At 35.6% G+C, this 16,950-nt stretch overlaps 1 protein-coding gene across 1 annotated transcript; it reads left to right on the top strand.

Moving 5' to 3' along the window:
- Positions 1 to 5,729: 5,729 nt before the first annotated feature.
- Positions 5,730 to 7,032, top strand: LOC112605593 (olfactory receptor 10T2-like). The gene is made up of 2 exons (XM_025355210.1): positions 5,730 to 5,869; positions 6,152 to 7,032. The coding sequence occupies exons 1-2, from the start codon at positions 5,730 to 5,732 to the stop codon at positions 6,984 to 6,986; spliced, it is 975 nt and encodes a 324-aa protein (XP_025210995.1). The 3' UTR covers positions 6,987 to 7,032.
- The last annotated feature ends 9,918 nt before the right edge of the window (positions 7,033 to 16,950 follow it).

Raw genomic sequence — 16,950 nt, 5'->3', positions numbered from 1 at the left:
GTTCCTTCAAGTTGGTGAAGTTTCACTCTCTACCAAACATGAAAAAGACAAAAGTGGTAAAAAAAAAGGCCCAAAGTAGGAGTGTGAGATTGCAGAATACAAAACAGACAGTGGTTCAAGATGGGAAAAGGTAAGTACTGTTGATAGTAAATTATTTTGCTTTTGTTGTTGTTTTGTTTTGTTTTTCACTATCTTCAGTCACTAGATATACTCGATTATTTTTAAATTTTGAGTGTGTATAAAAAGGTATAAGCAGTCTTTATTCTCATGTATTTATTAAGACTCTGTCTTATCACAAGTTCTGCAAAAGCAGAACCTTACCAATTCAAATGCGTGTGATTTAGTAAAAGAGTGATCTCAGGAGAAAACAAAGAATGAGAGAGAAACAGAACAAGGCATGGGAATATGCCAGAGAAAGGTGTGGAGTCAGTTGAAAGTAGCTTCAGTCTGATTCCCCAGGAAGTACTGGAGCATGAATGGCACTTTGGAGTGGTTCTAGCTTGCAACAATAGGACATTTCTGCCATTGTTTTAAAGCCATCATATCATTCCGTTGTTGGCTATGGGGCACCCTGGGTATGAGGGTATGCACTCCCAGCTATTTTCAGTCACTTATCTTCCTTTTTGCTAAGAGCAATTCTCAAAAAAGAGGTTTATATATGTTAGAAGCTGGCTCTCGAAGAAGCTGGGGGATGTATTCACTGCTCTGGTAAGGGAGATCCAGGAAAGGCACTAAAATGTCTGCTTAGTTTCAAAAAGTCTTATTTATTATGTACAGCTATCTACACTGACTTACACTGACTCTGTTAGCATTGATGTTCTGGTACCCAATGCAAGTTATGCAAAGTAAATGCCTCCCCTTATAGAATTCCTTCTTAATGACAACAATTTCTGTCTCGATTTTTATACATTATGCAAGCTAGGAGTTTCTTGGATGATGTGGCATTTGTTCTGAACCTTGAAGAATGAGCAAGATTTTGGATGGGTGAAATCAAGAATAGAGATTTTTCAGACAGAAGGAACAGAAAACAGAATGAGGAAAATGCAGAATGTAATTTGAATATAGTGCATTGGTTTGCCTGAAGTATTGAGATGATGAGAACAGATATTGGAGACAAGACTTGATAATACATTAGGTAGAAGATTGTTATAAATGGCAAAGACATTGAGGGACAATCTGATGACAGGGGAAATTCGAAGCCACCTGTGGATATTACAGATAGCAGTGCAGTGACTGGAGGTTTGGGTAATAGTGGATATTCCTTTTCATCAAGGTCTTCTACAGCAAAGTTGCCCCATGAGAAAAAAAATCACAGTGATCATACTGTGTGTTTGTTTTCTTCTTACCTTCCTTCTTTTGTTTCCCCAGGCAATAGCTTCTAATGATGACCCATTCCCTTGCCCTATGAATAAGGTTGAAGAGACCTGAGAGACTTCGCAAATTTTCAGAATCATAAAATAAATGGTATTGTGCAGGAAGTAAAATATGCCCAAATGCATCCTCTACATTCTAAAGTATATTTTTAACAAGTTGAATTTCAATCATTTCTACTATTATTCAGAATAACAGGAGCAAACTTCATTGAAAAGCCCTTATGGTGTGTGAGGATTTAAGAAAACATATTTGTGAGCATCACATAGAGTGATATAGAGGTCAAGACTTCTGGTATCTAAATCAGTAGTTGCAAGATAGTGGTCTCAGTGGTCCCAGGACTCTCATTAAAATCTTCATGGTTCTGAGCTCCATCTCCAAGAAATGAAGATGACACTACCTTTTATGTATAGGTGACTCTAAATTCAGAGGGGACTGATCACAGGCATTCAAGGGGAAAAGTTGCTTTAACACTTACCCTTGAATGAAGAGATAAGTGAAGTGACAGGAAGAACTGAAGAAAGCCGCATCTGTGTTGTGAGACTGTACATTATTCCAGCTTAAGTACTTCATGATTTTAAGAAACTGGAAGGTAATTCTCCTTCTTTAGAAGGTAGGAATTTTAGAGTTTGGGTTTTTTGTTTTGTTTTGTTTTACTTCTTACAATGTACATCATTTCATTCTATATGTTCTAATAATCAAGTATCTGTGGGTGTTTATAGCCTGTTAGAAATTGAAGTATTTTGAATATTCTACTACTATTCTTCAGTAGTATTGAAGAAACTATGAGCACAGACAGATGAAAATTAAGAATGTTGTCTGTTTCTTATTCTTGGTAAAGAGAGAACCCAGAAAACTGCATGAGGAGGGCTTTGAAGAACAAAAAACAGAGACCAGGATGGCAAACTCAAGGCAAAAGCCAGGTATAGAAAGAGGGTAAGACTTGGGCAAACCAAACAGAAAGGCTGACACAATGTTAGGGGCATCTTGTTCACCAGAAGCTGCCAGGGTCATTGGGAAGGAAGCAGGTAATGTCATATGGACATACCTTTTGTCATTACTATACTTAAATAATGAGGAAAGCAGACTTTACCATCAACATATATGATAAGTATCACAAAAGTCAAATGCTCCCAACTGCCATCACTGAGAAAGATTGTGCAAACTATACATATCCTGATACCCTGGAGATTTTCTCCTTGAAGATATTTGCCAAGAACTTGTGGGGTATATGTAAGTGGAAATATATTCTTTGAAAAAGCTCTCCTAGTGACTCTAATATGACCATTTATAAGTCAAGCGTGATTTAATACTATAGTAAATAAGGGGAGTGTCTAGAATGTAAAAATAATAGTTTCTTTCTCCTAGGCTCTAAGAAACCATGGTTGAAGTTTTCAGAACTTGTTTGTTTGTTTTTGATGTTATTCAACAATCATAAGTGCAATTAAGCAAGCATTTAGAAAGCACCTATTGCATTCACATTGCTAGGCAACAAGATACTTAAAATTCACTTAGAAAGCAGCCAACTCTCTTTAGTGCATGTCTAAATAAAATAAATGCAAAAGAGCTCAAGCAATGTATTGGAGGAATTAATAAATGAATTGAAGTAATAATCACTGAATAATCATGGAAGGCTTTCTGGAGAATATGAGATCCTGTTTTATCCTATAGCCATCGAACTGACCTTAATCAAAGCCGACATTGTGCTCAGCTTAGGCTAAAAGTTGGGGGAGACAAAATTTTACACTGGTCTTTGTCCTGTCTAGTACAGAAGCCAAGCTTGTAAAAAATGTCTTATTACAATAAAATGGTATCTAAATCTAAAAGGTGAATAACATAGCTAGGCAAATTTAGAGAGTCTTCTGAGAAGTGATAAATTGTCATTTTGAGAAAGCTATGTTTTTAGGAGGCAGAGAAGGGCAGGAAATACATTGCAACTTAGAGAAAATAACATGGATATAGTAGAAGAGCCCCAAAAGGACATGCTATATTTGAGAAATAGTGGGATGCTTCTTTTGTAGGAGAACTTGGCTGTAGGAAATGAGGATGGACAGGTAAGATCTTGAAGCCATGCTAGGTGGAATTCCCCTCAGAATCAGCTAGCTAAACATATAGTTCTCTAGACTCTCACTGCCTTGCTGTAAATACGCCATGCACATACATTTACCACGTATCTCACTTTTGGCAAATCAGGTACCTCTCTAAGCCACAATTTCCTAATTGCAAATAAGATCATTGTAATAGTACTTATATCTTAGGGTAGCTATGAGTATATACAAGACTATGAAACCAAAACATATAATAAAGAGTATAAGTTATTAGTATTATCTAGCTTGTAAGCAAAAGGGGTCCAAAAGACATCTATAATGAGGAGACATAGCGTGGTCACAGGTGTGACATAAATAAGCTGGCAGGTGAAGGATAGAACTGGGAGAAGGAGATACCATATTCACCCTATGGGACAGATATAGGGCAACTGCAGAGGGACTAAAAAAGAAGGTTAAGATGTTGGAAAACAGATATCTAGAATTTTGGAAGTAACTCATTGGGGTGAAAGATGTGGAAGGAATAAGAAATGCAGCCTAATGGTAACTCTACAATGTCTGTAAATAACTCAGAGAGGAAACACAGGAAGGAAACCCGATATGTAAGGGAATATGGCCAATTTTGCTCTAAACATCTGTATTCAATACTTGGAGGACATTCTGGAATTGGAGATGTCCCAGAAGAAATTGGAGATCCTTTTTTGATAGAGGCTGAAATTGGAGAGTCATACAAAGTGGGTGGTTCTGAAACAATAGAAATGGAAAGACTTTCCTTTAGAGGTAAATCATCTGAGAAACCTTCAGAGGAAAGAGTCTATTGGGGAGTAGACTAAAAAATAAATGATATGAGTCTTGATTGAAGAATGCTTGGGTATATTTGTTTTCTACCTAAGGATCTTTGTGTTATCTGTACCTTGTACCTGCAGTATTCTCCCCCTGATCATCACATAGTTTACATATTGTCATTCTATTCTCCATTTAAGTGCATCACCTCCTCAGAGAGGGCTTTCAAATTCCACAAACGACAGTACTTATGCACTCTCACATCACAGAGATCCTACATGTCTGGTGCCATGTTGTGCTTCCTATGCATACAATTGCTGGACACATCATTGGCATCTAGTCAGTATATATGGAATAAATTCATGGACTTTGATAGTCGTGTTACCACTCCATACCTTACTTTCACATTTTGTAAAATAAAAATAAAAATTCTACACATAGCCTTGTAAGAATTACATGAGACAGTTCTGTCTAATCCCAGCATATTGTATAATACATTATTGGTATTGAGTAGGTGCTGGTTACCTGCTCTGACTCTTCTTGTATTCTTTACCTATAAATGCAATGCACATAGAAGACAGTAACTCCTCAACTAACAATATAATTGTTTTGTCTTTTGTCTTATTTTGTCATTAGTCTTGATGAATCTTTCAAAATAATTTCAGCCAGTATTTCTTTTTTCTCTCCCAACCCTTCATTCTCATACCTGCTTCCTCATTTCTTTCCCTCCACATTTACCCATGACTGAAATTAAAATGAAAATTCTGTGAAGAGTCTTCATATCATTTTTCTGCCCTCATGTCCTAAGCAGATTGTATGTTGAACAATCAAAATAGAAATATTACTGGCAAAATTTATCTGAGGAACTTGATTTAATTCTTTTCAGGCTTGTTGCAAAGCAAACTACCTAAGTACATTAGCTGGCAGGTGTTCTGGAGGTTCTGCTAAAAACACTAAAATTGATCAGAATACACCATTCCGGAATGAGCCAGCATCTTCAAAATTATATTAAATTTAAGTTAGTCCACTTTATTATATTAGACACTTCAAAAAGATGTTCAAAGAACTTCAAAGAGACAATAAGAACTTAAAAATTAATGATATGTCTTAAGAACTATTGTAATAAGAAAAATTGATGTTGTATGTCTCAACCTTTAATTATTACCACATATAGAAAGCCAGAATATACAACATGTTAAATTGATTTGTCTGCTCTAGTTGTTGACACAAATGTCACCCTCAGAACCACTACTCTGTGGAGAGCACTGATGAAGATAGGATTGCATTGAAAGAAATGTGAATGTTATTTTGGAAATATTCGCTGATCTCTCAGAATTTTCTAAGTGTTTTAGTAATTTTAAATGATGGAATTATTTTATTCATTCAATCAACAGTTTATTTTAAGCACCCCTGAGTGCTAGGGTACCACTAAATCACAAAAAGCATTTGACAAATATAACATCTCAAAATCCAGTAAGTGAGATCAAAAAACTTTCATTCATTATTTTGTGTCTTCCTTGCAGATCCAGAATGGAGAAAAGAGAGATAAACAGTGCTTTTGGGGTAAAATCTAGGTATAGGTATTTGGGCCCACTCATCTACACAGATTATCATATTAGAATCATTCTTCTCTTAACTCAGGCTCCTGACCTTGACCTCTTTCCAAGTGCATTTAACTCCCTTTCCTCAGGTTCTCTAAGAGTTGCCTGACACTTGCTCAGGTCCCCTGAATAAAATAAAGGTAAATCAGTGCATAAGGAGCTTTATACAGTGATCTCAGACTTGTGACCAACAGCCCCTCTGCACCATTGATAGACAGTGGTCGTGCCCACCAGGAGGATGGGCAATCACACTGCAGTGAGCATATTCATTCTGTGAGGATTTTCCAGTTTTTCAGACCTGCAGAGTCTACTTTTTGTGGTGATTCTCTTCTCCCATATGACCATCCTAACTGCAAATGTGTCCATAATGGGGGCCATCAAGTTCAGCCACAACCTTCACACTCCCATGTACTTTTTCCTCTGTGGCCTGTCTTTTTCAGAAACCTGTACCACTGTGGTAGTCATGCCTCGCATGTTGGTGGACTTGCTGTCAGAGAGCAAGACCATTTCTCTTCCTGAGTGTGCCACACAGATGTTTTTCTTTCTGGGCTTTGCATCCAACAACTGTTTCATCATGGCCGCTATGTCCTATGTCCGCTACACGGCCATCCACAACCCACTGCAGTACCACCCCCTTATGACAAGAAAGATCTGCTTGCAGAAGATGATGGCTTCTTGGATGGTTAGGTTCCTGCTTTCTCTGTGCATCACCATCACTGTATTCAACTTGTCTTTTTGCGACTTGAACACTATCCGGCAGTATTTCTCACCAGTGGTCTCCCTTGCTTGTAATTACACTTCCGATTATGAAATGGCTATTTTTGCACTCTCTGCCTGTGTGTTGATGGGCAGCTTTATTTTAATTATGATTTCCTATGTCTTCATTGTGTTCATAGTCACAAAGATGCCCTCTGCAAAGAGGAGGTTTAAGGCCTTCTCAACTTGCTCCTCCCACCTCACTGTTGTGTCCATACACTATGGATTTGCTTGCTTTGTCTATTTGAGGCCCAAGAACAGCAACTCCTTCCATGAAGACATGCTGACGGCCATGACATACACAATACTGACGCCTCTGCTTAACCCCATCGTGTACGGTCTGAGAAACAAAGAAATGCAGATAGCCCTAAGAAAAACACTAGGCAACGTAATTGGGGTTTTCCCTCAGAAGACAAAAAATGAGCCCTGACCATTTAAAAAAATTACATAGCCTTGATAAATAAAGGTGGGAAAAGTGGAGTACTTCCAATTAATATCACTTTGTGCACAAACTGGTTAAAGTATTGTCTAACTGCCTAATATGTCTTGGTCTCACCGTTTTCCTACTACAGAGAGGGTGCAGTTTTAAAATATTTTTAAATGTTGTGTGTGTTTGTGTGTGTGTGAGTGTGTGTGTATGTACACATATTCATTCAGGGAACATATTGCTTTGGAACACTGTATTTTAATGATAGCAGTTGCTTTTTGGGAAGAAAAAAATTATGATACTAAAGAAAGAAGGACAGCAAGGAAGAAAGAAAGAATGTAAGGAAGGGAGGGAGGAAGGGAGGAAGGAAGGGAGGAGGGGAGGAAGGGAGGAAAGGAGGAAGGGAGGAAGAAAAAGAAAAAAATGGCGTCGACTAGTATAACTAATCCAAAAAAAGGAAGAAAGTACAAACACGAAAAGTTGAAATTGAAAATAGGATGTGATTAAAATAGAGAAAATTTAAAGCAATTTAAGAGAATACTTGGTTCAAATTTAATCAAACAAATTTGAAAATTAGAAAAAAAATCATGAATGCATTTATGGAAAAAATAAGCTTATAAAGTGACCCCAAAAGCAATAGACATTTTTTGACATACCAATTTCCATGGAAATTTTTGAGAAATCTGTCAAAGAGATGTTTTCCTATTCTCTCCCACAAAGCATTAGAGCAGATAGTTTAATAATTAATTTGTTTAAATTCTCAAGGAACAAATAATTCAAATGTTATTTAAATTGATTTAGAGCATAAAAATACACAGCTTCTAATTTATGAACCTCACAGTGGTGGGAAGTGTTATTACTGCTGACAGATCATGGCCCTGGTAGGGAAGTTCTGAAGTGGAGTGTGGAAGATTAGATGATGTATGCTGGTGAAGGAATTTTGAGGTTACATTGTTCACATGGTTATAGGGAGTGTGAAGTAAAATGTTATTCTTGATTTGAATTATATTTTCCTAATGACAAATGACATCAAGGATCTTTTAAATACTTATTAATCACTTATATGTCTAATTCAGAGAAATATTCAAATTCTCTGTCCACTTTTAATTGGGGTATTTGTATTGAATTTAGATTGTTTAAATGATTCTAGATAACATCCTTGATCAGACATACTATGTGCAAATATTTCCTTCCATTCTGTAGGTTGTTTCTTCCCTTTCTTTATAGTTTCCTTTGAAGCAAAACAGTTTTTAACTCTAATGTGGCGGAATTTATCTTTCTTTCTTTTTTTTTTTTTTTTTTTTTTTTTGATCATGCTTTTGATGTCATAGCTAAGAATCCATTGCTTAATCCAAGATCATGAAGACTTTCTCCTCTTTCTTCTAAGAGTTTTGTAGTATTAAATCTTACATTTAGGTCTTCAGTCCGTTTGAATTAACTTTTGTATGTGGGTTAAGATAAGGGTCCAACTTTATTCTTTTACATGTGGATATTCAAATGACCCAGCACCATTTATTGAAAGGATTATTCATTACCCCACTGAATATTCTTGGCACCCTTATAGACAATCTGTTAACCATAGACACATGGGTTTATTTCTGACCTCAATGCTATTCCATTGATCTATATGTCTTTCCTTTTGCCAGTAAACACTGTCTTGATTGGTGTTGTTTGTTGTTGCTGTGTGTTTTTGAAACAGGGTCTCACTCCATTGCCCAGACTGGAGTGCAGTGGCACAATGAGTCACTGCAACATCTGCCTCTCGGGTTCAAACAATTCTCCTGCCACAGCCTCCTGAGTAGCTGGGATTACAGGCACCCGCTACGACGCCCGGCTAATTTTTGTGTTTTTAGTCAAGATGGGGTTTCACTATGTTGGCCAGGCTGGTCTTGAACTCCTGATCTCAAGTGAAACACTCACCTTGGCCTCCCAAAGGGCTGGGATTACAGGCATGAGCCACCATGCCTGGCCTTGATTAGTATTGCTTTATACTAATTGGGAAGTGTGAATTCTCCAAGTTTGTTCTTGTTTTTCAAGATTCTTTTGGCTATTTTGGGTCACTTGCATTTCTATATACATTTTATAATCTTGTCAATTTCTATAAAGAAACCATCTGGGACTTTGATAGGGATTTTGTCTAATCTGCAGATAAATTTGGGGAGTATTTCCATCTTAATAATATTAAGACTTCCAATTAATGAGCATAAGCCTTTTTCACTCATTAGGTTTTATTTCATTCCTATCAGCATTAAAAAATTGATATTACTGTAAATGGAATTGTGTTCTTAATTTCATTTTTATATTTTGCATTACTAATGCAAGGAAATACCACTGACTTGTTATATTTATCCTATATCCTACAAGTTGTCTGGACTCATTTATTCATCCCTATAATTTTAATGGGTTTCTATATTTTTATATATGTTTATGTTTTCTATATATTTATGTTTTCTATGAAATCATGTCATCTGCAAATACAGTTTTACTTCTACTTTTTCAATCTGGATGCCTTTTATTTCTTGTTATTGCTAATTGCCTTGCTTCCTCCACTGCAATGTTGACTAGAAGTGGCAAGAACAGACATTCTTGTCTTGTTCCTCATACCTGGGAAAAGCATCTAGTCTTTGGCCATTAAGTATGAAATTAGCTATGGGTCTGTTCAGGATTTTGTCAGGTTTAAACTATCTCTGTTTACTGATTACATGATCTTATACATAGAAAACCCTAAAGATTCCTCCAAAAGACCCTAGACTTGATAAACAACTTCAGTAAAGTTTCAATACAAACTGATGTACAAAAATCAGTTGAATTTCTATATACCAATGACACTCAAGCTTAGAACAAAATCAAGAACTCAATCTCATTTACAACAGCCACAAAAGATTAAAATACCTAACAATACACCTAACCAAGGAGGTAAAAGACCTCTACAAGGAGAACTACAAAACACCGATGAAGGAAATTGTAGGTGACACAAACAAATAAAAAAAAAAATCCCATACTCATGGATTGGAAGAACCAACATCATTAAAATGACCATGTTGCCCAAAGCAATCCTCAGGTTCAATATAATTTTTACAAAATTGTCAGTGTGGTATTTCACAGAATTAGAAAAAAACAATGCTAAAATTCATATGAGACAAAAAAAAAAAAAGCCCAAATAGCCAAAGCAATCCTAAGCAAAGTAGTAATATAGCTGGAAGTATCCCATTACCTCACTTCAAAGTATACTACAAGGCTATAATAACCAAATCATCATGGTACAAAAATAGACCCATAGATCAATGAAACAAAATAGAGAACCCAGAAATAAAATCACACACATACAACCACCTGATCTTCGACAAAGTCAACAAAAATTAACAATGGGAAAAGTATACCTTAATTAATAAATGGTGCTGGGAAAAATGGCCAGCCATCTGCAGAAAGATGAAACTAGACCCCTATTTCTCACCATATACAAAAATTAACTCAAGATGGATTAATACTTAAATGTAAGACATGAAGCTATAAAATCTCTAGAAGAAAACCTAGGAAAAACTCTTCTGGATATTGGCCTTGGCAAATAATTTGTAACTAAGACCACAAAAGCAAATGCAACAAAAACAAAAATAGACAAATGGGACTTAATTAAAGGGCTTCTGTACAGCAAAATAAATAATCAACAGGCTAAACAGACAACCTCGGGAAAATATTTGCGAACTATGCATCTAACAAAGGACAAATATCCAGAATCTGTAAGGAACTCAAATCAACAACAAAAAAACAGGTAGCCTCATTGAAAAGTGGGTGAAGGACATGAGCAGACATTTCTAAAAAGAAGACACGCACATGGCCAACAAGCATATGAAAAAATGCTCGACATCATTAATCATTAAAGAAATGCAAATCAAAAATACAATGAGATACCATCTCACTCCAGTTAGAATGACTGTAATTAAAAAGTCAAAACATAACAGATGTTGATGAGGATGCAGAGAAAAAGAGAATGCTTATATACCATTGATGAGAATGTAAGTTATACAACTGCTAAGGGAAACAGTAGGGAGATTTCTCAAAGAAATAAAAACAGGATTACCATTTGGCCCAGCAATCCCATGACTGAGCATCTACCTAAAGGAAAAGAAATCATTATAACAAAAGACCACTGAGCTTGTTTGTTTATTGGAGCACTATTCACAATAGCAAAGTCATGGAATTAACCCAAGTGTCTATCAATAGTTGATTGGATAAAGAAAATGTGATATATATATATTATATATATATTATATATATATAATTTATATATATATTATATATATATAATTTATATATATACACACACACAGCATAGAATACTACCCAGCCATAAAATATATGAAAGCACGTCTTTTGCAGCAACAAGGATGAAGCTGGAGGACATTATTTTAAGTGAAATACCTCAGAAATAGAAAATCAAATAATGCATATCCTTATTTATAAGTAGGAGCTAAACAATGGGTACATATAGGCATAAACATGGAAATAACAGATACTGGGGACTCCAAAAGGTATTAGGTCTAAAAAAATTATCTATTGGATACAGTGTTCACTGTCGGGTGATGGGTTCCCTAGAAGCCCAAACTTCACCATTATGCAATATACCTAGGTAATAAACCTGCACATGTACCCCATGAATCTAAAATAAATTGAAAAATTTTTTAAAAAGAGAGCAGGGTTGACCATACTTATATCGGACTTTGGGTCAGAAACTGTTACAAGAGTCAAAGGAGGTCCTTATATAATAATAAAAGGTCCAATGTATCAGGAAGATATAACAATTTTAAATACATGCACACAATATCAGAGCACCTAAAATATAAATTAATAAAATAATAGTAGAAGAAGACTTTAACGGGCACCTTCAATAATGGATAGAATACCTAGACAGAAAATCAATAAGGAGACAGGAGGCTTGAACAACACTATAGAGCAAATTTTCCTAACAGACATACAGAACATTCCAAACAACAGCATCAAAAATTCATATTTTTCTCAAGTGCACATGAAACATACTACAGAATTTATTTCATGTTTGGTCACAAAATAAGTTTTAACAGAGTTTTAAAGATTGATATCTTAACAAGTATCTTTTTGGATTATAATCAGATAAAACTAGAAATTGATAACAGAAGGAAAACTAAAAAATCTACAAATATATGGAGATTAAATAGTACACTCTTGAATAACCAGTGGATCAAAGGAGAAATCAAAAAGACAAATAAAAATATCTTGAGACAAATGAAAACAAAACAGAATGTACAAAATCTTATAGGATGCAGCCAAAACAGTACTAAAAGGGAATTTTATAGTGACAACTGCCTAAATTAAATGAGAAGATCGGGATTAACTTAGCTTTACAACTCAAGGAAGTAGAAAAAGAAAAACAAATTAAGCCCATAGTTAGCAAAAGGAAGAAAATGACAAAGATTGGAGCAGAAATCTATGAAATAGAAAAAAGGAAAAAAATCAACAAAATTAATAGTTGGTTTTTAAAAAGGTAGACAAAACTGACAAACCTTTGGCTAGACTAAGAAAAGAATGAAGGAAGTTTTTGTTTGTTTTGTTTTGTTTTGTTTTATACTTAATTTTTTTATTATACTTTAAGTTCTAGGGTACATGTGCACAATGTGCAGGTTTGTTACATATGTATACACGTGCCATGTTGGTTTGCTGCACCCATTAACTCGTCATTTACATTAGGTATCTCTCCTAATGCTATCCCTCCCCCCACCCACCCCATGGCCGGCCCCGGTGTATGATGTTCCCCGCCCTGTGTCCAAATGTTCTCATTGTTCAATTCCCACCTATGAGTGAGAACATGTGGTGTTTGGTTTTCTGTCCTTGTGATAGCTCTCTCATAATGATGGTTTCCAGCTTCATCCATGTCCCTACAAAGGACATGAACTAGACGAGTTGATGGGTGCTGACGAGTTGATGGGTGCAGCACACCAACATGGAACAAGTATACATATGTAACAAACCTGCACGTTATGCACATGTACCCTAGAACTTAAAGTATAATAAAAAATAATAATAAAAAAATAAAAATTAAGTATAAAACCACCGTGGAATACTATGCAGCCATAAAAAAGGAAGTTTCAAATGAGTAAGATTAGAAATAAGGAGAAAATATTATAACTGATTCCACAGAAATAAAAGAGATCCTAAGAGACTACTTTTAACAGTCATACACCAACAATATACAATTTGCCCAAACTGAATATAAATAAGCAGAAAATCTGAATGAGCCAATAAGTAAGGAGATTAAACAGTAATCAGAAACTTCCCAGCCAATAGAGTACCTGAACTTCACTGGTGCATTCTACCAAATATTTAGAGAAGAATTAACACCAATCCTTCTCAAACTCTTCTGAAAATTGAAGAGTGAATACTTCCAAATTCATTTTATGAGGTCAGCATTATCCTGATTCCAAAGCCAGACAAAAACACTGCAAGAAAATATAACTACATTCCAATGTCCCTGATGAACATAGATGCAAAAATTCTCAACAAATTCCTAGCAAACTAAATTCAAAAGCACATTAAAAAAAAAAAAAAAAAAAAAGAAAGGAAAGAAAAAAAGAATTCTGGCCAGGCACAGTGACTCATGCCTGTAATCCCAGCACTTTGGAAGGCCGAGGCAGGCAGGTCATTTGAGATCAGGAGTTCCAGACAAGCCTGGCCAATATGGTGAAACCCTGTCTCTACTAAAAATACAAAAATTAGCTGGGCATGGTGGCGGACACCTGTAATCCCAGCTGCTTGGGAGGCTGAGGCGGGAGAATCACTTGAACCTGGGAGGCAGGGTTGAAGTGAGCTGAGATCATGCCACTGCATTCTGGCCTGGGCAACAACAGCGAAACTCTGTCTAAAAAATAAATAAATAAATAAAATAATTCTATGCCATAAACAAATAGAATTTATCTCTGGCATGCAAGTGCAAGGTTGATTTAACATATACAAATTGATCAATGTGATACACCAATGTGATACAGAATAAAGCATTAAAAAAACCAAGTTGGGCATGGTGGCTCACACCTATAATCCCAGCACTTTGAGAACCTGAGGCAGGCAGATTGCTTGAGTTCAGAATTCAAGACCAGCCTGGGCAACATAGTGAGACGCCCCCATCTCTAGAAAAAACAAAAAATTTGTCTGGCATGGTGGCACATGCCTGTAGTCCCAGTAACTTGGGAGGCTAAGGTGGGAGGATTGCTTGAGCCTAGGAGGTAGAGGCTGCAGTGAGCAGTGATGGCGCCATTGCACTCAGCCCTGGGGGAGAGAGTGAGACCCTGCCTCAAAAAAAAAAAAAAAAAGAATAAAAAAGAATCATCTCAATAAATGCAGAAAAATCATTTGACAAAATTCAACACACTTTCATGAGAAAAACTCTCAACAAATTAGCTATGGAAATAATTTACTTCAACATAGTGAAGGCCATATACTATAAAGTCACAATTAATATCATACTAAACGGTGAAAAACTAAAAGCATTTTCTCTAAGATTAGGAACAAGGCAAGGATGTCCATTTTTACCAGTTTTACTCAACATAGTACTGGAAACATTGAGGAATGAAGCAAGAAAAGAAATAAAGCCATTAAAATATAAAAGGAAGGAGTAAAATTATCTCTGTAAGCCTACAACACGATCTTGTATGTAGAAGACCATTAAGATTCAACAAAAAAAAAAACCATCAGAACTAATAAATGAATTCATTAAATTTGCAGAACACAAAATCATCACATAAATTCAACTGCTTTTCTAGACACTAACAATGAACTATCAGAAAAAGAAATCAGGAAAATAATCCCATTTCCAAAGACATCAAAAAGAGTGAAACACATAGGTTTAAATTTAACTAAGAAAGTGAAACTTGTAGACTGAAAATACAAAACACTGATGAATGAAATTTTAGAAGACAAAAACAAATGAAAAGACATCTTGTGTTCATGAATTGGAAGTCTTAATATTGTTAAAAATGTCCATCCTACACAAAATGATTTACATATTTAAGGCAATCCCTATCAAAATCCCAATGGAATTCTTCACAGAAATTGAAAAATTTATCCTGAAGTTCATATGGAACCATAAAAGACCCCAAACAGCCAAAACAATCTTCAGAAAGAAGAACAAAGCTGGAGGCATCACACTTCAGATTTCAAAATACAAAGCTACAGTAATTAAAATAGTATGATACTGGCATAAAGACAGATGGAAAACAGAAGGATAGACAGGAACTCCAGATATAAACTCAGGCATATATGCTCAAATGATCTTTGTGCAGGGTGCCATGACTAGCCAATGGGGCGGGGTGGGGACAACTCTTCAACAAATGATGCTGATAAAACTGAAAAGCCACATGCAAAATAAGGAAATTGGATCCATATATGTTTGAGCAGTTAGGTCCTCTTGATGTGGAGGGGCTGACCTACGGGCTCTTCAAGGACAAGACCAAAGGAACTTGGCCTTCAACCTAGAGAATGTTCTGTTATGTAGCCATAGTTTAGGAACACCATGAGAGTCAGTTGTGCCATGGCAACCTGCCAGTCAATATGGCAACTGTATGTGACAAAGTCACAAAAAATTTTAGTGTAGGCACCATTGTTCTATTGGAATGCATACATATTAGTGGATTAGTGTGGGCAATGAGGAGAGGTGAGGTGAGAGAAATATGAGGAGAGGTGAGAGAAATATGTACCACCACCAAGTATCAAGTGTCCTAGAACAAGAAAGAAAATATAAGATGTGGAATGCACATCTTATAAATGTAAGATGTGGAATGCACATCTTATAAATGTAAGATGTGGAATGCGCAAATAATTATTTAAAAGTGTATGCTACTCATCATGCTGAAAATAATATTGCAATTCTATTCTATACATGTTTGTAAACTAAACTGGCAAACCAAGGTGATTTCTAAACCTAAGTGACATTAAAACTTCGGCCACTGAATATAGCCACATTTCAGAAGTGCCACAAATTGCTGCAACCATATTAATCATGTTGATCTGAAGCTCAACTTCAGTAATAGTAAAATGTTATAATTTCTTTTTTTCAAATCACTGAATTTAAAAATGCATGGAATCCTTGGGTGTGTAGAAAATACTGCATTCATAAGCCTTTATATGATCACGTGGACAGGTTATCTCGCTGTCCCAATAGATGTGTACATATAATTTCTTTGTCCCAATGGATTCTCAATGTAATTTTCCAAAACAAGTGAAGTGATTAATTTGTAATTACAATTGAAGTAAATAATGTCCCAGATGACCCAAACCTCACTTAAATATGGCCTTGATGTATGATAACAATTCCTTTGAATCTATCTCCAGTGTTACAATAAATGTATCACGAGTTTATACTTATATTTTAGGATTAAGGAACATTTGATTATTTTATTCATACCAGAAACAGGTTGATTATTTCAAGCAAATGTTTAGCAATTGAGCATCTACTTATTGTGTAAACAGTGCTTGGTGTTTTCCTACATTGTATATTTTAACACAAGAATCATATGAAGTATGTATTATTATCTTCTTTTTATAGGTAAGGAAACAGAAGATCAGAAAGTTTTTGTAACCTGCCTGTGATTCCAGACTGTGAGAGGCAGAACTAAAAACTCTGATCCCAGGTTTGCATGGCTGCAAAGTCCATGGTGTCTCTGCTGGTCACTTTGTCTTCCATGCTGGCAACTATATTCAACTTTGAAAACGTTTGTGTCTTTTATGTATTTATTTTCTTTAAAAATATTAAATTCACATCTGGTTTGGATGCTTGTACATATAAAAAAAGCCAGAATTTAATAATTCAGGCACACAATCCTAGTATTATTTACACTAGAGCATACTGTTGTCATGGTTCTCATGTAATTTAGATTGAATGAAATTTGATAGAATGTGTTTGGGTAAGAGCATGGTTGCTGATAATTATGTATGTACGTTTCCT

This window comes from Theropithecus gelada, chromosome 14, assembly GCF_003255815.1.
Source record: "Theropithecus gelada isolate Dixy chromosome 14, Tgel_1.0, whole genome shotgun sequence".
Taxonomy (NCBI): domain Eukaryota; kingdom Metazoa; phylum Chordata; class Mammalia; order Primates; family Cercopithecidae; genus Theropithecus; species Theropithecus gelada.
This window is presented reverse-complemented; position numbering and strand designations above follow the sequence as displayed.

Excerpts from the sequence above, each read along its gene's own strand:
- LOC112605593 (XM_025355210.1), top strand. The coding sequence starts at position 5,730 with ATGGAGAAAAGAGAGATAAACAGTGCTTTTGGGGTAAAATCTAGGTAT. Across the intron at positions 5,870-6,151 it reads CTTGACCTCTTTCCAAGTGC|TGCAAATGTGTCCATAATGG; the intron begins ATTTAACTCCCT and ends GACCATCCTAAC.